The sequence below is a fragment of the Leptosomus discolor genome, chromosome 4, assembly GCF_034619465.1.
Source record: "Leptosomus discolor isolate bLepDis1 chromosome 4, bLepDis1.hap2, whole genome shotgun sequence".
Classification (NCBI taxonomy): Eukaryota; Metazoa; Chordata; class Aves; order Leptosomiformes; family Leptosomidae; genus Leptosomus; species Leptosomus discolor.
Genome location: NC_141394.1, coordinates 37896624 through 37921927, shown reverse-complemented (window position 1 = coordinate 37921927; position 25304 = coordinate 37896624). Strand labels below are relative to the sequence as shown.

Sequence of the window (25304 nt, the reverse complement as noted above, 5' to 3'; positions counted from 1 at the left end):
TTAACTTACTCAAGGGTAGAACATTCATTGCTAACATTGGTACCAAAAGATCATTTGACCTAATAGGTCTATATTGAGTCCTTGATTTTTTTTCTGCACTGTTTAAATTATTTCACAGGGATATTTATGCGAAGTCTTTTACATATATAAATGTTTAAGCTATTGTGATTCAGCAAGCATTTAATTTCTTTTCATTATTTTTCTATTTTTTCAAAGTGTAATGAAAGTATTACATTGTTTTAATACAAGAATCATGAATTATATTATACAGGTCACTTCAGGACTATGTTACCTGAGAAATTAAAAGAACAGTATTTTGAATGCTTTGAAACTTCTATATTTTTAATTTATTTGCAAGTATGTGTTGCTAAATGCCTTGGACATGTATCACTCCCAATTACAGGTTGCTAACCTGAATTCATCACACTCACTTCCTTAAAGTGAGATTACTTTTTATTAACATTTATTTTATTTATGTAACATCTTCTATTAGATCTGATGATCTAATTGAAAAAAAGCTATATTCATTATATCGCCTACTTTAATGTAAGATTTGATCTGTACTGCAAACCCTTGTTCCCCCTGTACTCTCAGGCTGTCACAGCTATGTAACACTGATATTAGTAATTCTCATGCAGAAGTAATTTTCCTAAAGCACGAGGGAGTCTCTTGCCATGAGTGGCATCAAGTAACTAAATTACCTGCATATTGTCTAAAAGAATTTACATGAAGAGAATGAAAAGATGGGAGACTATCATCAACAGCTTTAACCATTTTCTTCCTCTTTCTCCCTTCTGGGTTTTGTGTTTTTTGTGTCTTGTATCTTCAGACTTCTGCCTTAGCATAAAATAATGGATAGTAGGAACTTGAAACCTGCTCTCAGCATCTCAGGAGTCCTCTCCTCATATGTTAGAAATTAAACTGGATCTCTGCTCTTTTGGAGTAGCATTAATAGTTCCTGACATTGTGTGCATGCTACATATTTTAAATTACCAATTCTTCTATAGACATACTGAAAGAGCTTCTCAGAATTGATTTCTCATGATGTTCAATCGATACCTGACTCAAGTGCCTTTCACCCTGTTCTCTAATCACTCGCCTGAGCAGTAGACTATGAAATTCTTCAGCTAACTTGAGTAAGAATGGTTTAAGGACATCTCTGAAAGCTTCATATTGGAAGTTTGATTTTGCCTGCTATCTTACTCTTAGCAACTCTTTCTGACTCTGCAAGCTTATAAAAAGCATTTTAACTTTAAACAATAAAGTCCCATTTAGCTGAATGAGTCTCTCCAATTTCTTAAAGCAAAGGCTGGCTCAAAATGGCGAAGAGGGTAGGATGGACCAGAACTGGAGACACACTCCACACAATCTGACTTTCAACAACCTGGCTATCAGTAAGCCACAAATGCTCATATAGTATGATAATTACTTAACAAAGGCTAAACTGGCTAAAAGAGCTTACTTTTTTTTTTTTTTTTTGCAAGTCTGATAATGCCTAATGACCAAAAGTGATTTTGCTGCTTAAATTGCTTTGTACCATATTAGGTACATCAATAGGAATTTTGTCTGCATTAAAGCTGTTGGATCAAATTGTTAATTTGTATGATATTGAGACAAATTTGCTTACAGTACACTGACTTCTGACTGAAGTTTCTTCAATGTGTACATTTAATTTTAGTTTAAGAGTATGATGTGTTAATGCAGAGGTATAATGTATAGTCCTGCACTGTAAATATCAGAGGCTATAAAAACATCCTTTCTGGCATATGAAATGTAGCTATGTACCGTTTTGTTCATCTTCATCTCAAAACCTGCTGAATAGTTTTTGGTCACAACAACTTGGTTATGTCAGTTTGGAGAAAAGGAAATATTTCTGTTTCTTTTCCACCTCTATTACACCCTGTTTTTAACACTGAATAAATGCCAACAAAATAAGCTTTAATGGTTGGTATACTAACAATTTGCAAATAGTTCCAAAGAAACATTTTCCCAGTGTAAATCATACTGATAATAATCACAATAACACAGAGTTAGATTAGAAGGTGATGAAAAATTCTGAATATCGTGAATCATGGAGTGGTAATTATCAGTTGTAATGAAGCGCATCTTCTAAGATCTTGTTCAGGATGTACAGGGTTCTACTTTTTGAGGAGATCTGTTAAGATCATGATCAAGTCCCTTTCTGTATTTTTTTGCCAGTGATGGACTGCTTCCATATGATTAGTATTACTGGATTGCATTATCTAGTAACATTTGCAAACCTACTTGAAAAATTACAAAGCCTTTTCTGAATGTGCTAGAGGGTCTAAAAATGATAATTCCTCTGCCTGAAGTCGTCAGTGTGCAAGCTTTATTTCTACTTGTTATCTACTATTCTGTCAGTCTGCATTTGTTTCGTCTCTATGCCCTTGTCCATGTGCATGTGTTGTCACCTGCACTAGTAAAGGTCCTTTTTTCTTTATTTTTTTCCTGATATTTAGGCCGTTTGAAATAAGCTAAGACTGTCTGCCAGTCCCATCAGCATTGTGAACATATGTTCTAGCGCATGTGTTTGTGCGGCTGTTCTTCAGCATGTACTTCACACTTCAGTCTCTATATCCCATTGCCATGCTCTGCTTCACTGTCAGCACCACTACCCATGGCAAAGCAGATGGTGTGTAGAAAGAACAAGAGATATTTAGTAACAACCCATGACCAAAACATTTTGTTCACAAAGGAAGATAATTGTAAAGCATAGGTAATTCATAATGTATAAGTCCAGTCAGTTAAATTAATAGCAATACTCAAAATTGTGGTTTTGCTCACGACTCTCCTCCTTATCTGAGTTATGGTTCTTGGATTAGTAAGTACTTGTGCACTGCTTTTAAGTCATTGTACAGTGATAAATGTTGCTCACTAATTATATCCAATTCCATTTTTCCAGTAGCTTTTACAAATGAACTTACTGAAGAAAAATAACAGAAAGTGAGGTCAGAATATTTTTACCTGTTAAGCTTTTTCATTATTAATGAGAGTTTTTAAATTATTCAAGTACTTATCTCTCATTGTTATCAAGGACCGCTCAATGCTTGAAGACCTTTAGCGTTCTGGCCATTACTTACCAGTTAGCTTATCTGACATGGTGATTGCTTGTTAAATGATTTTCTCTACTTAGTTTAGCCATATCATTTAATGAGAACTTACAAATGTAAGCAAGGAAACTTTTCTAAAAGCACCTGGCTGACTACCATTAATTCCTCTCACTTCAGATAAAGAAGCAAAGTGATTAAATAAATGGTATCTCTTTTCCTAATGCTCTGCAACATGTGGCTGAACTGTGAAAATTTTAGATTATGTGGAAAAATCTTCCAGCCTGGCATATGCAATTCATAGCTGTCTGAAGTTGTTAATGTGAGGAATTGTTGCTAAAGCGTATGTTCATGTTATCCTTGCAGGGGTGAATTGTGCAAAGTGAAAAGAACATGAATCACAGTGAAAACATGAAGCACTGAGGTCTTTTGAAAACAGTCTTTGCAGTTTGGTTTCAGCAAGAACATTTATAGGATCTAGGTTATACTTGGGGAGTAATTTTCAGTTCCACAAGACAGTAATGTAATTGCTACCACGGGATACATCGTTCTGTGCCTCCCGTAAGCGTTGATCCATGGTAACACCAGTCACAGTTTTCCACTCTACACTGTCCTGCAGACGATTCCCATTCAAAGGCAGGTGTTAATGTGGCAATTAAAGGGGAAGACACAGCAACCAGGTAGAAGGCAAGTCATTTAGATGACATGAAAAATGAGGAAATATAGACTCCAGTGATTTAGAAAAAAACCTAAAATTCAGCAAAGCCTGGATCCATGTATTTCTGATGGGTCAAATGCTGCGTGGTTTGAAACTGAGTTGTATAACAGAAAGAAGACAAAGAAACAAGTTGTTCTTTACATATGATTTTCATGACTGATGACAGAAAAATCTGAGAGAAATTATACTGTGGATCAGATGACGATATACATCTATTTCTGCTTTGCTATATTTTCCAGGAGACATTCAGTGCAAGGTAACCATTTTTTAAACACACATATCTTCACCTGAGGCTTGTTTTCAGAAAAATCCAGAACATTCATAAAAACTTACTGGGTGTTTAAAAGTGCATGTGGGAGTATTATGAAGTATAAAAAAAAAAAAAAAAAATATTGGTCCTGCAGGGTCTGTTTAGCTTAGGCACTTTTGCAAGCCTTACATGACATGAAATATATTATGTCATTCCAGAGCAGAATAAGAGTGTTTCACGAAGTTACCAGTAGTACCCATTCTCCATTTTTACTAAGGTAATCACCTTTTTCACTCAGAAATATGAAAAGGGGATTAACTTTAGTTTTTAATAATGAAAAAATAATAAATGTTTTCTCGTTTTTTCCCTAAAACAGTGCCCACAGTCTAGTTTTATTCTTTAATCTCATTTAACTATGTATCTCTAATGGCAATAATGTAGAATGTGTGAAAATGTATTCTTTAATCTCATGTAACTGTAGCTCTAATGAAAATAATGTAGAATGTGTGAAAATGTATGAATACATAACCGACTGACTATAAAAATCCCTGTCCATTTTCTTGCAATGCATCCATTTTTGTGCAGAAGAGAGAATGTGAAGAAATGTGGAGCCTATGGAAAAATAAAATGAAATTAATTGGAAAAATACAATCAATTCAAAGTTACAGTTATTCTACACAGATGTATTTAAAACATAGGTGAAGTTTTGACAAACAAAAAAACTGGGCTTCATCAAAATAAAGAAATTAAAGATTCTGCAGCCTGACAAGAAATTTGGTGAAAACACCAATGTGTAACAGAAATACATAGAAAAGCTCAGTCACGGTATTAAATTAGCTCCTACTACTGGTTTGCCAAATCTTACCTGTATTAACATCCAACTTATTAATTAATAGTGAATTATTTCCTCACTTTAAAACACATTACAAAAATATAATTTATTTTTCAAAGTGTTCAGTGTACTGAAGGGTTTGACTGGTTGTATGTATGTTTCTTCTTTAATACTATTTTCCAGGTTACTTTTGTGAAGACATTTTGGTGCATGTGTGGTTTTTCCCTGTCTGTGGATAAATTCATGGCAAATAGTTTTGGATAAGCTACCTAGTTCACTTCAGTGGATAAATCCCAAGGTATAGCTTACATTCAGGTACTCCAGGGATGTGACTAGAATAAGGCCTCCCATGCATACGTTTGCCTTTATCAGTTCCTGCAGTTAACTTGGTTCAGAAAACTTTTCAGAAAATAAATAGCCCCAAGTTTGAGTAGAATTATTTGTTCTCAGCTTAACCACCTGAGATGGGTAAGCTTTTTTTCATTTGCTTTTGTTGTCTAACCAGTCACTGGAGTGAGATGGGAGCTTCACAGGGAGTGAATTTCCCATCTGCTGTCACCTCCCATCCCCATGTGTATACCCACACAGGTAGAGCGGTTTGTATTATTATTTGGGGGCAATGTAAAAGACCTGGTGCTACCTTCTGCAGTCCTTAGGCTACACTGGCTTATTGGAGTCAGAACTGCCTTGACAGCAGTTCTTAAAGCTCCTCTTGGTGGCGACTCTGGAGCCCTTCAGGCTCCACGAAAATGAGGCCCAGGAAAAATGAAATGACACAAAAAGTGAACTGGGGTCCTGCAGTACCTTAGTGGCTTTGGAGGACAGCAGCTCTCGGAGGGATTGTACCTGGCTGAGGTTTAGTGAAGCTCGTACCTGTCTGAGCTGTCAAACACGGAGATGGCATTATAAATTCTACATCCTGTTCTTCTGTATGCGCTGAAGTTTTCCCTGGTTTCCCACGAATTACCTGTGTTATATGAAAGCCCTTGTCAGAAGATCTTGGTTTGATACAAAGTGCATTTTCATAAACTCACTAGATGTATAAAGCTATTGCTCATGTGTGTAAAGCTGCCTCAGTCTTATCACAGATCCTGAATCATTACACTAACAAGCCCTGAGTCCCATGGTAAACCGTTGTCTGATGAAACAGATAGCTCTGATGTTCAGAGGCTGGAAAGGGTCTTAAAAGTAAAAACAATATTGACATTGACGAATAGATGAAGTACTGCCTTGCTGACTGTTGCTTTCAAAGTATTCTGCAGAGTTTTGCTACATTAGTTGCTAAAGAAAAAGACACGGTAGGGTTATTGAAACAGGCCGTTATGAGAAGTCACTAAGACATGTTCAAAGGAAACTGAAGTATTTTTTGTTTTCTCAAGCTCACTAACATCCTTCCAAAAGCATAATGTAAGTGTACTATTATATATACAATTTAGTCATGGAAAACAAGAGTACACCTTTGTATCCAAGAATTAGAATGTATTGTTAATCTAATGTTTTAATTGCCTAATCAAAATACAACAATCTGTTAATTTAGTGCCTTTAAATTGTATTTACATTTATGCAAATTATCTAATTATTCCTTGTTCTTATTAATAATACAATTAAAATAGTTGTAAGCCAGCATCCTATTATCTACCCTTTCCTTTGGTGTAATGCTCACCCACCCTATGTGTTGCTCCACTGAGTTGAGTTCTTTGCCAGAAGGAGTATGCAGCTGAGGATGAGGGTTTCTTCCTCCCAGGGTTAGTTGTTACCAAAATACCAGATCAATAGCACTCTAAGACCAATTTGTATGTGTTAGAAAGCAAGGCATTCTTTTATTGCAGCGCTGGGTGCACGCATGAATCATTTTGCAAAAGTGAGCGAGCGCATTTTTGGTCGTATGGTTACAGCCTTTATAGACCTTTCTTGTTATACATTCGTCATCTTTCCCCGAAAAGGCTGTGTTATTCTAATGATTTCCCAGAAATGTTTTACATAGGTTCCTTCCCGCTTGCACATGCTCTATGAAGCAGAACTAAATGGATTAGCGATCTTTCGAGGGTCTCTAGTGGTTTTCTGTAGTTTTCCTCATGATGTCCTCTAGTTGAATCCTCCTTCTTGAGCACAAGCCAGGGCCCTTTTTCTGATGCAACCTCTTGTAACAGTCAGTCATGTAGATGTTTGCTAGGCATCTCCTCAATGTCTCCTTAGTGTCTGGTATGTATAGATAGCTTTGAGGGAGCTCCTGCTGTTCCTGAGTTCCTGCAGTTTCGTACATTCCTCTTTCATCACCAAACAGGCTATGCAGAATTTCACAACCCAAAGTTTGACATAGTTTCACAATCCCTAATTCAAATGTTAGCAAAACCAAAATTCATACAAAAGTAGAAAATTTCACTTTGTTAGTTTTTTTAATCCTTCTCTCTAGATGCTGTAATTTCCTTTTAGGGGGGTAGCCGTCCAACTACACAAGCTAAAATGCAATGGAAAAAAAAAAGTAACTAAAGCTCAGAAAAACAGTATAAGCAGTGGCCAATTTACCACCAATAAGTGTGGTGTAACAGCTGTGGCAAGCTAGACAGTAATCATCAGATCTTTAAGCAAGTATGGTCTATGTTTCTTACGTGTTTTTACACATACAGCAAATCTTACAGTTACAGTTCAAGACACGGCATAACAAGCCCTATGTCCTGATGTGTTCATTTTTTTTATAAAGATTGAGTTCTCTTACTAGCATTTGACGATGCCAAACTGAGTGGTCCACAGATCTACCATATAAATGAGTACTTCAATCCTTAATTCCCTTGAAAATTAAATTTACACTTGTGTAAAGCTCTTGCTTTAAAGAATTGGCTGGTGATCCTAATAAATGGAGGGCATTACCTTTGTACTGAGGGAAATATCCTGTTAAGGGAGTCTCTTACCCTCAAGAGAATTTCCTCTGGGCAAAGTGAAGCATGTGTCAGTGAAAGAAACCAGGTGGCATGTTATTTCCACCTTCTGAACATCTGTTCATTTGGAAATCGGATTTCTTTGTATTTCATTTGTCTGTGAGTTATAAGTGATCTCCTTTTCACTCCAGGCCGCAAAATGAACCAAATCACAACATGTATTGCTAAGATGCAGTCTGCCCTTTTACAGCAGAACTAAAAGCCCAGCATTTTCTTCAGCAGAATGATAGCCTGATATGAATAGGAGTCATATTCATTTCAGAATATTGTAGTTACTTGTATTTTACCTTTTAGTTATGTACTCTCTGCTGTTGTGGTTTTTATAGTTTTCCTGTGTTCGGCTTACCCACTGTAACTTTTCTTTACCTCCCTGTTATTTTTCTGTTGCTCTTATTTCCTTTCAACTGCTTCTAAGAAAACATGAACACAGGAACGTAACTCTATAAAAAAATTCAGAGCTCTTGTTCTCAGGTAGCTTTGAAATTAAACTAAACATGTTCTGTGACCTATAAGCACTGTCACAGTTTACTTTCCAGAGCTTGACAAACATCTGCCACTCCAGATGATGATAAGTGAATCTAGGAATGTCTTAGTTAACCAGAAAATTGAGTCAAATTTAAATTTTTTGCCAATTTTTTATTAATTTCTAAAAGTAAACCCACTAAACAAAAACAGTTACATAACTGGTGTGTGGGTCACTGGTGGCACTGTTTCTCTGTTTGCTTGTACCTGCATTTACCTATTCTGTGTGGTTTCTACCTGTTTTACTTAGGCCTAAGTGATGCCGTTACAAGAGGAGGAAAAAAAACAAACATCAGGGAATAAGTAGTTAAATATTAAACGAAACCTGACAAAAATTGAGAGAAGTGATTACAACATTTCCATGGAAAAACTACAAACTCTACAGGTCAAACTACAGGTAAAATGAAAGAATACTTGTGGTTTTCCCAGGCAAGCCACTGCTGGAGCTGACATAGAGATTAGTGAGTTGACTATTGGAAAGGGACAGCTGCCTTTGTGATTCTGACTGGTTGGAGGAGGTTATCTGTAACACCCCACATCTCTTGATATGTGGCTCACACAATGAAAAGTTTTCCCAGGAAGAATATTTTATGCCTTGATTTTTCTGCATTGCGCTTATATACTTACCACAGTAGATCTTCACATGGTTGGTTTTCAGTTTAGAGTGCAGAGGGTGCATTGATTAAATATATTACATGTTTGCAGCCAATGGCAACAACTTCCTACTCCTTTTATTACACCTTTTTTTTAAAAGACTTTCTTTGATAAAGGTGGGAAACTTCGCACGAGCACAAAATTGGGGGAAAGTGTAAGTGACACCTATGTGTGAACCACAACATTTCCAGTTCAGCAAAAAGATAGTGAGGGGAAGATGCAGATAGTTCTAGTCAGGATCAGTGGGGCTTCTTGGATCAGCCAAGATATTGATAGTCTGCCTAATACTTTAAGTAAAAAGTGCTTTAAAATGAAAATGAGACAATCTTTTGGTTTTCTGTTCATGTATTTTTTAAATTCGAGCATTTTAATCATAGATTTGAATGCAGTTTGAACAAAGTTATTTTTCATATGTTAAGGAAATCTGAAATACAAAGGTCATTTCCTCTGTCGAATCTGTAATCTGTAATAAAGGTATGAAAACTGTGTTCAGAAGTATAGCATTTTGTCCATCTTTAAGGATCTGTGAAATGCTGTAAAGTGAATACGACCAGTCCGGTTTTGGAATAACTTTACACTTTCCGAGAGCAGTAAGACATGTTTATGGCAATGATTTATTTTTCACTTGATATCTGCTAATCTCTTACTCCTTTACTTATGAAAGATTTCAAAAGATCACTAGGAGGAGAGTGTTTATACAAATTTACAATTTTCTTTACAATACAAATAAAGGCCAGCTCTAACAAATTCTTGTGTTTGGATCTGGACTCACGTAGCTGTCTATACAGAGATGGAATGAGCCCAAGGCTCAGCTTCCAAAGGGATTTAGAAGAGTCCATGCCATCCTTACTCCTTGTGACCAGAGATGATCATGTTACTGTAAACTTTGGTAACATGTAAAGTAAAAAATACTTGATTATATCCTATGTCACATGCTCCGTCTTTTGACATTGCAAGACAGACAGCAGTTTGAGGGAGGGAGGGTGGTGGAGGAGTGTTCAAAATAAACTGTCATCATATGAAAGCTGCTGGGAGTTTGGATCTGCTAGTTAATATTAAATATAATATAATATTTATTTATTTATTTAAAACTTGGACCTTAGCTGTTCATTTAATATTCAGTATGTCTTTCTGTTTCTTAAATTCACATCCTTAATGAGGGAACCTGCCAGACTAAAGAGCATCAGTAGCACTGCAGAACAGTTGTGACAGCTGGGAGATAGGAAAAGACAGGTTGATTCAATGTGTAAAACAAAGGGAGAAAAAAAGATAACAAAGAAAAGAAAGAACTTGATGTCTCCTCTTCCAAAGCTTGATTTATGCAGCAGCTCATTTATTTGTTCTTTTTCTAGTTTTAAATAAAAAGTGAAAAGTCAGTCATCTATCCATGAAAAAACATGACGTTATTGTTTGACTAATAGCTCATACTGATGTTAGGGGATGCCTAATTATGCATGAATGTTTGCCTAATTATGTAGAGGAACATCATCAGAGCAGATTAGTCTATGAACAGAGAATGGTTTCCTTTTTGATAATTAATTCTTATGCTTTGAAGTGCGTAACCCAAACAGCAGTCTAGTTCTTTCACAGTAAGATTTCTCTACACCTAATTTTACAAGCAAATTGTTTGTTGCAAATAATGGAAGGGAAAAAAAAAAAGATGCCTGACCTAATCTCAAAAACGTGACTCAAACAGAGTGGTCCACAGATCTACCATATAAATGAGTACTTCAATCTTTTTCTTTGCCAGTAGGTTGTCAGAGAATTCCCATGGACTGCAGCTTTCTGAAAATCTCTTCAGCAATATTAACTCCATCTTCTTTCACTGCAGTCCTTGACATAGCCATGACTGCAAAGGTTATATCAAGAACAAATAAATGAGTGAAACAATTTTGAGAACTACAGTTCTAGCTTAATTAAGAGAAACTTTTTAGTATCAAAGTTTCAGAAGAAGGGATGTATTTCCACTCTAGACAAACTTCAAAAAGAGAAAACTCTTGAAATAACAACTAAGAAAATAAAATGTTTGGATGACAGAGTGCAGCAATCAAGATAAAGAACTGGATACTTGCTTCCACAATAAGTGTTCCTGAAAGTTATAAAGACCTGCATTCCAGCTGTGAAAAGTCTAGTAATGCCAGGTGCTGTGTTGTAGGAAATAAAATTCGGGAAATACAAAGGATATTTAAAAGTTTATGGCTACATACATAGTTCTAGCATTTGCACGACTAGGAATTTAAGGCCTCTTTCAGTACAATAGAGAAACCTCATTGAGTATCTTCATGTTTTATCCTGCTGCAGATGCAGAGCTTAGGTAAATTCATCACTCCATAGTAAAGACTTAGTGCCTCAGAACTCCAGTTTGTATGTCAGAGAAGGCATTTTTAAAAAGACAAATGTTGATATGAAAGTTGGAAGACAAGAGTAACTTCTTGATATAATATCAAACTTCAGGGAGAATAAGATATTGCCCAAACTCTCTTCTGTACTTCAAAATCTCAGTTTCAAAGCATATTTCAAGGACTTTCCTTATTTACAAGAGCAAACCCATGCACTAGGAAAAAACACCCACTAAATTCTTAAGAAAAGGACTAATTGCAAGCTCTGCTTAGGACCTGACCATTTACTCAGGATTGGTTAGCCTATAGAATGGACAAGAACTACAGAAGCATAGCATCTTCAGTTCGGCAGAAAGTTATTCAAATATTCTGTTAGAAGATGGCGATATTCCAATATCTTTAAGTTAGTAGAGCCTAAGGTTTGCAACAAGTTATAATGTCAGTAGAATTACTCTGGGAAATAAAAGTGTTCAGTGTAGGGGAGCTGTACCAGGATTTGATGCTACTTAAAAAGTAATTACACAAGTTGTATGACTTCTATTTCCACCCTCCACAAGGACCAGTGTTACTGTCCTCTGCAAATATAAGGTCAGTGCCATCCTCGCAGCAGTGTTTCACCAGTTCTCCAGTACAATCTGTCCTTGGCATTTGAGAGGTTAAAAAGAGCAGTATGAGAGAAAACTGTTCTCTGAAGACAGCACCTACTCTAAAAGTCAGTGATATATTTTGGAGGAAGAACTAAGAATATGTCAAAGATCGTTTCAGGTCAAACAGAGTAAACGGATCTCGAAATCTGCAAGACTGTTTACAGTGTTAGAAATATATTCCAAAACAGAAGTATTGCTTGACAGGTCATCTTTTACAATATTTGACAGTTAATATTGTCAGGATGCAAAAGTGTGGCTCTGAAAACGAGAGGATGGCATTTGTGACTAATGTATTGATCTCAAGGAAAGTTACACTTTCTTGGATTTGCTTCAAAATAACATTCTTCTAATTGGCCTTGCAACCTGGAAGAAACATCACAACATGTTTCCCTTGGGGACGAGTTACTGTGTAAATACCTGTGTAGTAAACAGACCTGTTAAAAAGAATCAAATCTTAATTCAGCAAGGTCACCCTTTTGACAGGTCTGTATTACATAATTTTGGCTAGAGAATGATCTGTAAAGTCAGATGCACTTTTTTTGTTATCTTGCTGTATTATCATAGTTTCCCTGATAACTAATCCAGTTGCCCAGATTCTTCTTTGTGCTGTAGCCAGTTACATTGGTTGAATTAGTGGTGTAACAAAGTACCAAAGCAAGTGTGTCCTTCCATGGTAGAGTCTTTGTTGTAAAACAATTGTCCATAAAAAAAGCTTCTGCAACTTCTTCTGCTTGCTTTCTCATCACCTGAGTAGGCAGTATGTCCCTGAGCATGCTTCCGTGGGTCACGTTAGGTTCAGGACTACCAAGATGGTACTGGGAGCAAATTCTTCCCAGTTTGGTTGAACTTTATCCCATAAGCCATGCTGCTGCAGTGGTGAAGGTAGCGAAATGTTCTGCAAAGTGCCATTCAACATGAGTTGTATGATTTCTTTCCACCTTTATGGTCAGGCACTGTGCTTTTAGTGCTCTCAACCCATACGCTTAGCAGGAGGACAAGCAGAGAGGAATGTAGCTTTCGTTTCCTGTTTGTGTGCTAAGAGCTCTCTACCGTTTAATCTGCTGTATCATTAATTGAGTTCAGTTTCTTGATCACATTCCAATTCAAGTGATTATTATATTTACCTTGCAGCAAAAATAATTTCATGCTAATTAATTTTTACTTCCCATTTCAGACTGTTTTGCTGTATGTTCTTAACCAACTTCCTCATCCAGTATAAGGTGGTTGCATTTTATAATGTGTCATTCCTCTGGTGAACAAAATTATTCCTCCACATATTGTAGCTGGCAAACCATTTGGATACAGAGGAACAGACCTCTAAAAATAACATACCGCCTCACTTTTTTTTTCAAAGCTAATATTGGGGAAGCATTCAGAAATAGGTACAGGTGCATATATGAAGAGCCAAGTCATAGGCTTTCTTCAGGCAGTTCCAAAACCTTTTCTGAACAGGGACATTAAAGGAATGTGAACAGCCTGAATATGTAAAAGATAATTGCTTTAAAATTAGATACAAAGAAAAGGTAACTGTGTTTATTTTAAATATTTTTATTTAAAAGGTCTTTTGGGGAGATATATTTAATTGTCATGGCTGCAACAGGCCAAAAAGCAGAGGTGGATACAAGGGGGGTTTTTAAATTTGTTTAATTTTGTGTATTAAGCATATAAAATCAATTAATGAGGAGTAAGTACTTAAGTTCTTTTTGTCTTCATTTTAAGGTATAAAATACATGGAGCACTGATTAATTCCTGGAAGGGTTTAACTGTGATATGTAGAACACAGTTTTGATAATTTTGTTACTTTGGAGGCTTTCAGGTAATAAATAATAATTAGATCATTTAGTCTTCTGATACAAGGTAGCCCCCCTCTTTCTCCCAGCTGGAGGCCCCTTTCTCAGAGCTAGGCTGATGCCAATGTAGCAAATGAAGGAGTCTGCTCTCAGCTGTGGAAAAGGCATTAACTTACCATACAACACCAGTGAGGGTATCAACAACTACCTCGTACAACGGGCAGTTGAAATAAATCCATAAAAGCAGATAACCATCCTTCTTTCCTTCGAAAAGGGAAAACTCAGAGCTGTGTCAGCACTACCAGCAAACTAGCAAGCCAGCCCTAGCTGCTCATAGGGTGGTCTAACTTGCTGTGCCATATTACTGCAACCTCAAAATGAAGCGTTTTGCTCCTTTCCCTGTTCGCAAAATCTGGAATGGAAAAGTACCTCAAGGATTTAATGATGCTTCCATGGCATCTGTATGAGAATTCACCACGCTTGATATCTGAGTAACCTCCTGCGTGTATTCAATTGCCTGAACACTCTCCTTGTTGACAAAGAGGTCCTAGGTGCTTCTGTGCCTGCGACAGAACAACTGCGATAACAGTCACAATTGTGTGGGCTCAGGGAAGTGGAACAAAGAGATACCAGAATCTCTGCATGTCTCTATTGACTGGAGCTATATCCTAGGAAGGTCTCAGCAAATCTAGCTAGCCTTGTAGATTCTGCAGTCCCAGCCACTCCTGTCATGATGTCCTGGTTTGAGCTAAATCAGAACTAAGTCTGTTCAGTGATTTTACTTCTTAGCTGAGTCTCTTCTAAGTAACTGCACTTTCTGAAATCAAAAACATGATTTTCCAGACAGTGACTGCTACTTGCAGTGATAGTGCTCAATATTTATAGTTAATACTAAGGGATGGTACGCAAAAAGGGCCTTGCTTATACTTGCTCCTATAGCAACCAAAGTCACTGCTAAATCTTGTACTCCTTGAGGTGCTGTGAGTGAAGGGGTCGTAATGAAGTAAAAGGTTGCACCTGCAGGGAGGAGCGAGCTAGATAGGTGACCCAAAACTGACCAGCTGAGTATTCCATCCCATATACATCATATTCAGTATAAAGCTGAGGGATCACAAGGGTCAAGCTCTCTTTGATAGCTGGCATCTGAGGACTCCGTCTGTTCTTCTGTCTGTGATCCTAGCCCGTGTGTTTCTAAATCCAGTTCTGGAATCCAGCTCCTGCACTCGGTTCCTGTCTGACACAGAGTCCAGCCTGGGACATCCCCAGTGCCAGCCCTGCAGCATCAGTGGTGATGTATCATCATCATAGGAGTTGAGTTTGGCATTGGTTTCCTGTATATTTGTTTATATTTTATCGTTTTCTTATTATCTTCTTTTCTTGTTACTGTTTCATTAAAGCTGCTTTAGTTTTCTTTTCCAATCCGTAAGCCTCTCTCCCTTATTCTCTCTCTCCCTTATTTTTCTGGGGAGGGAGAGGGGTTAATAGACAGCATCTGTCATTTGTTAGTGGCAGGCCCAGCCCTAACCTGTGACACGACTGTGTGAAAGCCCATACACTACAAAACAGATTTGTTTGGAGAAGTTTAACTTAAGCCTATCATGAATGAAATCAGGCTAAGCTATGTATTCAGCTGCTCTGTTCAGCCTCCTACTCTCAGTAATGCTGACTTTTTCAGGCTCAGGCAAAGGAATGCGCGTTTACTGTTGAGTTCGAAGGTTCATTCGACTTTTAATAGGCTGTAGTTCAAACTCAACATCAAAATGAAGGTGCTGTCTGGAAGTTTATAGTTATTGATGTGCAAGTGACGAACAGAACTATTGCACATTCAGGATACTCTCCATAGCCTTGTAGTGTATTATCCAAGGACTTTGACTCATTATTAGTATCAGAAAGAGACTGCATTTTAGCTGGCCCAAAGCCGGCTAACCCGAATGTCACAGCCAGGAGAACACGTTTCCAAGTGATTGGCATGAATGTCTTTCCAAATCTCTCTAGACCAGAAGTAACTATATAGCTTTTCTCAAATGATCTTATTCTTAGGGGTGCAAAACTTTTGGAAAGAATGGGTTATGTAGTGCTCAAATGAGGTTGCTGTTAGCCAATTGCTATTATACCGAGCAGTTACAAATTTTGCTCTTATTTTTCAGTCTGTCAGAGTTACTACAGCCAACAGTTTTCACAGTACTTGTCTGCTTCTGGAACTTGTTTTAGTCTGGCATGGCTATGGATGAGATGCTAAAGTCTGTCTGGCAGAAAACCTCCCCATCCTTCCTCCAGGATTACTGAATCAGGACTAATTAGGAGTAAAAGACTTTGGATCTGTGTATCTGAAGAGAGAATACTATCACACTCTTCTAGGTGAAAAGTAAAGGCATGATGGAAGATAACCAAAATATTGGGCAACTACTGGAAATGGCAGTCAACTAGAATGGGTAACCAAGTAGAAAAAGGGGCTTTTACATCTTTGAGAAACAGAAAGAAGATCCAGTAACTGCAGACTAACAAGTCTCAGCTCACTACGTGGAAGGATCATGAAGCACATTTTGTTAGGTGGTGCCTAGCCATCTGCAAATACATGAAGGACAAGAAAATAACATAGGATGGCTATCACTTATTTACAGGTTGCAAATCATGTTTAAAACAGTCTGATTGCCTTTTATGATGATCGTGGTCAAGGAAAGGGTGATGGATGGAATTTTCCTTGACTTTAAGAAGTTTCAGTTCCTGTATCGTTCTCGCTGGTAGACAAAGGAAGCATGTGCTGCACAAACAGGCTGTTAGATGAGTTGAGTCAGTGGACTCAAAGGGTAATTAATCAATGGCTTGATGTCTGTTTGGCAGCATGTCTTAGCTAAGTATTGGGGGCACTGTTAGTCAATATCTTCACCAATAACCTGGATGATAGAATAGACTTCTATGATTCTATGATGAGACTGTACCCTCAGCAAATCTGTGGATGATACTGAAATGGAGAAAGTTGTTGACACATCAAATAGTATAGTCTCAGTCCAGAGATGCTCTAGGATTTGGCAAAATAAATCTCATTAAGTTCATCAAGGCATACAAAATTCTGCACCTAGATTAATAACCCCATGTACCAGTAAAAATGCAATCTGGCTAGCTGGTGTGCCATGAAGGACCTGCAAAGGTCTGAGTGGATACCGGGTGAATAGGAGAACATGGTAGCCTTCAATCACCAGGAAAGCAAACTGGATTGGACTATGCTAGGATGAAAGTAAGCAGATAGAAATTATGCTTTTTATGATGTTGATACTGTATATACCTGTAATTCAGCATCCACTTTTGGACTCTGTGATTCCAGAAGGATGACGAAAGCTGGAGTTAGTTTAGCAGAGGACTGGCAAGAGTGTCAATGGGCCACAAGTATGTGACCTTTGAGAAGAGGCTGAGGAACCTGGGCTCCCCTAATCTGGGAGAGCAGCAGCTAAGTGGTGATCTAATAGCTGCCTGCAGCAGCGTGAGTGGGAATTGCACGGGTGGCAGAAACAAATCCCTCCTGGTACTGGCAGTACGATTAGAGACAACAGCCCCAAGATGCACCTTGGAAGATTCTGTTTGGACTTTAGGAAAAAGTTATTCACCAGCAGTGGAGTAGCTTACCCAGAGGTATAACATGGGGAGTTGCCCTTCTTGGAGTCTTTGACTTGGCTAGAATAAGTGTCAGGCCTTTGCAACATTTCTCTGTCCAACCAGCATTTCCAACCAATCTTCTGCACATAAGAAACTTGAAGGGAAAGTGGAATAAAGAAAGATAATGTACCCAAATCCATGGGCTTGCCTTGTATTCGCTCTCCAGGCTCATTTCCTTTTATGGTAGAATATGTACAGGCAGTGAAAGTAAAAATGGTGACAATGCACTGGAGATGCCTATTTTGTCAATTGCAGCAGAAAACAAATAACTAAATAATTATAGGCCACTAAGTTTCTTTCATGTGTTTTCTGTCAAACTTAAGACTTGAGCTAGACAGAAACATTTCTGTCATCAAAAGATTAAGATGAGGTGTTCCAGGAAAAATGTATACTCAAGGCCTCAGGAAAGGAATGGAGGGTATTCTTGCTAATTTTACCTGAGAAGATAATCCTGCCTTGCAGAAAAGGACATAAAGTGATAGAAGTCCTTTTCACAGTGAGAGCCATGGATGTTGCATAAATGTACTTGCAGAATTTTCTGTGCGTATTGGGCATAAAGCTCTCTACTGCTGGCTGGAGAGAAAAAAAGGTTTAAAAAATCTTCCTGAGTTGGCCTGATTATTGTTGCATGTTGAAACAGCCATTTGACTGCTTTGATTTTCACCTACTGAAGTGGTCACTTGCAGGTTATTTTACTGACATAAGATCACAGACTACTACTGTTTTGGCCATGTTGCTTCCTCCCATATGCCTGTGCTGAGGTAATGGGAGAGGCCAGCACACATTTTCTACTACTGTAAGTTTTTCTTGGAACTATTTTTATATGGCTAGTGTTGGGAATAGCATAACAGCTCAAATGACATACTTGTCAGTCAATTAAAGTTAAAAAGAAACAGATTTATTTCAATTGTTTATCAGGGCATTTAGCTGGCTCTGTTGATGTTCTTAATTATTTGATAAATTGCAGGTCAATGATACTGTAACAGAGGTTGTCAGTATTTTGGGACAGAAATTAGAGGTGCTACAGAGGTGCAGAGGGTACGCTGTGTTACAGGCCCAGATTTGGGATGGACGTGCCTGGCTGCCCAGAAGAGGGGCTTAACAAAAGGCTTTATTTTCTTTGTATTTTCCTTCCTCTTTCACAGTCCATGCTGCAGTCCAGCAAGTCCTGAAGACCAACTCTAACTTTCACATCACCTTTTAATTCTCTCTTAACACTCTCTCAATAACCTTGGAGGAACATTTCTTGTCATGTAGCATGTGTTGCCACAGGGTACCAGTGTGATAATGAAATATTCCCTGTATGCATCCCAACAGGAAAGAATTGCAATTCTGCTTTTCACTACTATGATTATTTTTTTCCTGACAAAAGGCAGCCTTGATTTCCAATTTATTTCTGGGCACCAGTTTAAGTAACTGGGTACTCTGCTTGAGTAGATCTTTAATTGCTATGACCAGGCAATTGTGTCTTTGCTATTCTTTTAGAAAAACTTCTCCAGACTTTAAATAAAGACAGAGAATGCCACACAAAACAATTACAATGGAGAATTTGTTTACAGGCTATCACTGGAAGAGACATAATGCTTCCTTTTATCATCACTTGTCATAGCATGACAGCCTGTAAACCTCCTGCCCATGCATTCTTCTTTATTTGTCACCTCTTGTGCCAGCTCTTGCCCTGACAGGTGCCTGGCACGTGGCAAACCTATGATTCATGGATTCATTTGATCAACACTGTGAAGAAAAGAGTGATGTGTTTTCTTTTAAATTACAAATTAGACATTTACTCCCCATATCTAGTAACAGGGGCTTTGGCTTCTTTATATCCAGAGTGCACCATTTATAGATCACTGTAGAATTTAAATACTGGGTTCTCTCTCACGCCTGTGAAAGTGAAATTTGTGTAGTATTACAGCATATAAATGAAAGCATCCTACCTCCCTGTTTTATTGCCATGGCAAGTTTGCTTGAACTGTTTCCTTTGCTAATAAATGGGGAGAATGCTTTGTCCCTTGGACATTTAAAGGCCTTTTTATTGCAGGTTGCCTTCTGTTTTACGCACCACGTTATAATTTCTTTCAGAGATTTTCTTCAGAATTAGTTTTGCTCTGATATTGATTGATGCATGTTTACTTGAGCACGTGAGTTTACCTGCTTCTAAATGTGTATGTGTAATATATAGGTTTTGTGTGTAAGATGCTTCTTCTGGAGATAATATGAGCAACACAATAATTGGGAACTGTGAGAAAATGCAGTTGTACTATAGAAAATAAAATATCATTTGTTTTCTGTGAAGGAAATGTATAGAGTTCTGTGAAAAAGGGCAGTTTATTTTGATATTTTTGGGAAAAGACAAGGTTAAAGAAAAATCAAAATCTGTTAGTAATCACAAGTACTTAGATTGTTTAATTTGTTAATCATAATTATTCCTATATGGAGAATGCTGAAGTCTTGTCTAGTCTGTTTTAAGCAACACTTGAGCCGTGAGATTCCCAGGTATTATCTTTGTCAGAGCATCTGTGTCTTCACAACCCCTGGCTCAAACATGGGCTCTTTTATTAAGTAGCTAGCCTTTAAAGTCAGCTGCTGACTGCAGGTCCTGCAGAACTGCTTTTTTGCTTTAAAGAGTCTCACCTATGATAATACCAGTGTATTGATTAATGCAGGAGTGGCTTTAATGAGTGGTTCAACATGGAAGATGTGTTTTTACTACTTATATAAATAGTAGAAAATACTACAATTTTCTTTAAAACCACTACTGTTCTAATGTCTCTGGCTGTTACTCTGTGTTTGTGTATGCTTTTAGAGATTGGTAAGATTTGAAGCAGATAATGCTACAAGACATTGCTGGGGAAAATACAATATGAAAGCGCTTCCATATTGATTTAAGTTGAAAAAAATCATTACTTATGGATCAAAAAGGGGTTTTTTTCCTTCCGCTTTAAGATATTTTCATTTTTACAATCATATTGGATTTGGTCATTGAACTTAAATACTTCATGATGTTTTTGTAGTTATTGAGAATTTTTCTTAAATAAATTCCCAAACTGTCATCTTGGCCAAATCTCAGAACTAAAGATATGGTAGGTATTGTTACTGGCATCAGTCTATGTCATGACTTACTGTTAGGATATTACTAGCATGTAGCTGTTTTAACAAATCGAGGTACCTATGTAGCTCTAGTAATCCATATACTTTGATTTGTGTGTAGACATGATCTTTTTATGTCACTTGTCTAACTAATTAACACTTACTACTTCTGTTTTCTTCCTGATTACTTCCAAATATGTCTAAATGAGGATGCATTTAGAGTTCTGTGTGAACAAGACATGAAAATTTTGTTTGTATACTTCTTTTTTGTGAGTTGTTCTTTGAGCGACAAGGAGAAAATAATAAAATTATTCAATCATGGGACTAATTGAGTAGATGAAAACAATTTTGGGCTATGTAATTCTGGCATTAAAAGATGTGCTGAATGTTTTAATGCAGTTCTTCGCAAATCAGATGACACGCTGTCTGAAATGTGTGAAGAGCTATCTTGAGGGAGAGAGAGGAAGGCAGTATAGAGAGCTCTTGTTTGTTTCACAGAATTTCAGATATTATTCTGGCCAAAAAAAAAATTAAAATATTTAAAATTTGAGGCACCTCTTTTCCTGAGTTTACAAGGAGCCTGAAGCAATGAAAGAACAATACAAACTACCATTGATTTCATGGAGTTCAATCTCCAATACAACTGATGACAATCAAATTATATTATTCAGCTCTTTTGTTATTTAGCATTTGATAGAAGCACAGAAAAGAATGTATCATAATATGATAGTTTACATCATCTGTCCCTGAAGTGTATTCCTGAAGAGATAGGCACTCAGCTTTTAGAATTCACTCATTGCAAGATGTGAAAGGAATTAAATTAAGGCCTTTGTATGAGACTGAATTTCATTGAGTTTATTTGGCCCAAGACAAGTGAAAACAATCAGAATGCATGAAAAGAGTGTGTTTGTATTAGTTCATTTAAGCATCACTGGTGGCCATATTCAAACTGTCTATTGCAAGGGCCTTACCTTAGCCCTTGTGACACCTAACTACCGAAGGTCCAATTCAGGTGTGCTTTACATTTCCATACAGGCAACAGAGAGCTTACAACTCCACAAATAACTTAGGTTGTCAAAGTAAGGCTCCTGCCTCTCTCCATCAGAGAGTTTAGGTACTTCCTTGGTAGGTGCCCTCACATACAGAGAGGAAAACTCCTAGAAGCAGCTCACAGGGAACAGTGAAGCAATCGTATCTGACACATGGCCAAATTGAGAGCTATGTAGTAGGATCCTCTGATCAGCAAGTCTTGGTGAACCCATCTCTGAGGGCAGGCGGGTGAAGATGGAGGATTTGCACTGTAGTCAGGATGTTAATGCTTGCTCCCCATAGTTGGATATCTGTGTTCAGGCTGAGTAACCTGAATCTTTTTACTAATTGTCTGTACAGTGTGCAGCAATATGGCTTGCTCTTGGTGCAGGGTTGCTATGCATTATTCATTGCAAAGAAACTTAGGGCCTGTGGGTGGAAGAGGTCAGAGGAAAAAGGTTAGATGACCTTAGAGAACTACAGGAAATTTCCAGTGTCTAAGGACTAACAAAAGCTATGGTACCTAACAGGTTAGGTTTGATTTACTTTGGAAATATGTAATATCCTGTCGCTTTGAAACTGTTTCATTTTTCATGGCTATAAGATGATACAATTTACAGCATAGAAAAAAATCCAGATTGACAGCCCTAACAGACTTTCTTGTATTACCTGCAAGGTCTTTGTATCTTTGTTTTTAAGGTCTATTTCCCTTCTTCTATGTTCCTGTGCTATGAGAATAGCCTCAATGGAGCTCATAAGAACAGGAAAACAGTTCGATAAATATACACTTTAGACAGTTTTGCACGTGAGCAAAAAATGGTTCAAGACTTGATTTAACCTCAGTTCAGTCATGATACTGAATTGTAGCTGGTATCTAAAATGAGTCAGAGTGGCACACTGCCCTTGTCCCGTCAATATGGTTGGTCATACAACAACAACCATTCAAAGACACAGTACATCTGTTGTCATTGTGACTGTTGGGGGATTGCGTTGGGTTTTTATTGAGTACGTAAGTAGCAAAATGGGATGAAAAAAGGGATACCTCTTTTCCTCTTATTTCAGAAGTTGAATGTGTATTCTACAGTCAAACACAGAGTAGAAGATGAAAACGTTTGATGTTTATCTGAATGTCATTCTTTATTTTTTTTTGTCTTAGACTTGTCATTCCTCACTTGATCTAATACTTCTCCCAGGTAGTACTATGAACAAAAAGCGCTCTCCTCAGGTCTCCGAAGTGTTGAATTTCTCCTCCCAAACCCCCCAACCTGTTCTGTAATCCTTCAGGCTGATGTTCCGAGGTCTCAGGCTGCTCCCTCTTCTGTGTCAGTGTAACATCAGGATTCATCAGTACAGAGAAGCATCCCATGCAGTACTCACCCACTAAGTACACATAACTACACACCAGTGTTTCTACTCCTTCCTAATCTGCAGATAGATTTGGGACATCTTGTGTGTTGGTCAACTGGGAAGAAAAGGAGCAGAGACAAGAAAGAGCATGTGTAGGGAGCTCTATTTCAGCAGTGCTTGATTTTATTTTAACACAAGTTCCTTTATTCTCTGCACTGTGACTTGCTTGCTTGTTGCCTTTAATCTATGTGTCAGCCTTATATGCTCCAGGGGACTACTAAATGGTAGTCCTTTCCAGTAGTCCATAGCAAAGTCTTTGCAATGCATGGTGATGTAAGGTCTGGATCGAGGCCTTTACTGACCATACTAAAGCCTGAAGCATTAGTAGCTGCTATAAGAAGCAATCATAACCTGGCAAACCCATTTCAGTGAGACTTAGCTTGCAACTCCTAGCATCACTAAGCGTGGCTTATCACCAGTTTCAATTATTGGAGACTAAGCTTTTCTCTCCCTCTTTCCTTGCCAAAAGTAATTAACAGGTTTTTTCCAAAGTAATGAGTCTGAGAAGCTGAGTTGTTATATCAAAGGCAAAAGATCAGGATTTCTGTTGTAGATGTATTTAGGAAGAGGCAAACCATAGGGTGTTTCTTGTTGTTAGGGGGTTTTTTATGATTCTTAGAGTGTGTTTCTAGTCAGAAGAAAAAGTGTTCCCAAAGATGCTGTTTTGTGCTACAAACATGGCCAGATTATGCAGATAAGAGAACCTATCAGCTACTCTGCATTTGCAGCTTAATGTTATTAGGAAGTCAGCTGTCCATGTGCTTCATGCTGGTATCCAACTATTAAGATCTTCCCTCATGTCTGTTTCCCTTACCATTACAAAAACAATCTAATCATGCTAGTTAATGCTTACTTTTTAAAAATTTATTTCCATGCATAGTTCTTCATAATTAGTTGATATAGGAAACCTACTTGGAAAGGACACTGTTTATAAAATGACATGCCAGAATGTTTATCTGGCCTTGGGCTGCAGGAACCAGAGGATGGATGAATATCCTGCAGTTGTTTTGGCCATGATTGTATCGTGCATGGCAGGTTGCCAGTAGCAACTGCAGTAAAAGGTCTGGAGTGTCAGTGTCTTCCTCTGTGTGATAAAACAGAGAACATTTGCACTTTCTGAACCGTCACAGGGAGGATTTGTGGCAAATTTTGGAGGACTTGAAGTGAAAAGAGATGGAATTAGATACACTGCTTGCAGGTTGTATGCCAACCTGTCCTTCTGTTGGCTCCTCCAGGCCTGGCATCACTGACACTTTTTTTGCCCTTCTTTCTAGAACATTTAAAAGAGAAGCTGGAGGAATACATGGTCCGTTTTGCCAAAGTGAGGATTGTACGTACCAAGAAACGAGAAGGGCTCATTCGGACCAGACTGCTAGGAGCCTCGCTGGCTAGAGGAGAAGTCTTGACATTTCTGGATTCCCATTGCGAAGTCAACGTGAATTGGCTGCCTCCCTTGCTTAGTAAGTGTATGAGCATTCATCAGCCATTAAAATTAGAGCGTACAGCATAGATTAAGCAATCAAAGCCATGTCCCACAACAAGCAGGACATACACTGTATAGAAGTGTTTGGAGCTCTGCTGCAGTGTCTGAAGAGTCAGTATGAGAGAGAACTTGGAGAAATGCGAGCAGCTTCATTTTATGGTTCTTGTGACTAAAGATTTTGAAGTATCACTTTGGCCTATTAGAGTTATAATTTGTTTTAACTACTGCTAAATACACTGCTAAATCTAGTATTATGCTATGCCCTTACTATACACCTGAAAACTTTGGTTATGCAAGTATTGTACTCCTTCCTAGTCCTCCACATTCCATTAAAACGGTTTTTGCTGTAAATGTATCCAACACCTCAGAGTTAAATCCAATACCAACTGCATTCACAATAGGAAGCTCAGAAAGAATGATTTGCTATTGACTACTTTACTGGATTCCAGCTGCTCCATTAGTCAAAGGAATGGAAAGAATCAATAGTTGTAGTCGGGGATTTCACTTCAGGAAACAATATCCCCTTTTCTACACACCTGACTACATGCAAAGTGTATGTGCTTCGCAGAGTGCTTTTTTGCTAGCAAAACCAAAGAAAATTTCTGAGTTTACTATTAAACAAATTTGTATTAATTAAAAGAGTATGTTGTAAGTATGTGGCAGGATAGGGTTTCACCAATTAATGGTTATTGTTTCTTGAATTCTGTTGCTAGGGCTGTTTGGCCACACAATAAGCTGATAAAGCATTTACAGCCAAGAAGAGATGCTATTCTGCTAATGAACTAGCTCTTGAGACCAAAAAAAAAAAAAAAATACTAGTAGCTGTTTTTTCTTCAGATCAGTAACAAGACAATGTACACAATTCCAAATTTATATCCTTTCTAGTTT

General features: G+C 37.7%; 1 protein-coding gene across 1 annotated transcript in view; it reads left to right on the top strand.

Moving 5' to 3' along the window:
- The window catches only part of GALNTL6 (polypeptide N-acetylgalactosaminyltransferase like 6), a 477188-nt gene that overhangs the window by 365598 nt on the left and 86286 nt on the right, over positions 1-25304 (top strand). The window contains exon 5 of the mRNA XM_086464318.1: positions 24208-24393. Within this exon, the coding sequence (XP_086320444.1) occupies positions 24208-24393 (186 nt within the window). The remainder of the gene's footprint in view (positions 1-24207; positions 24394-25304) is intronic.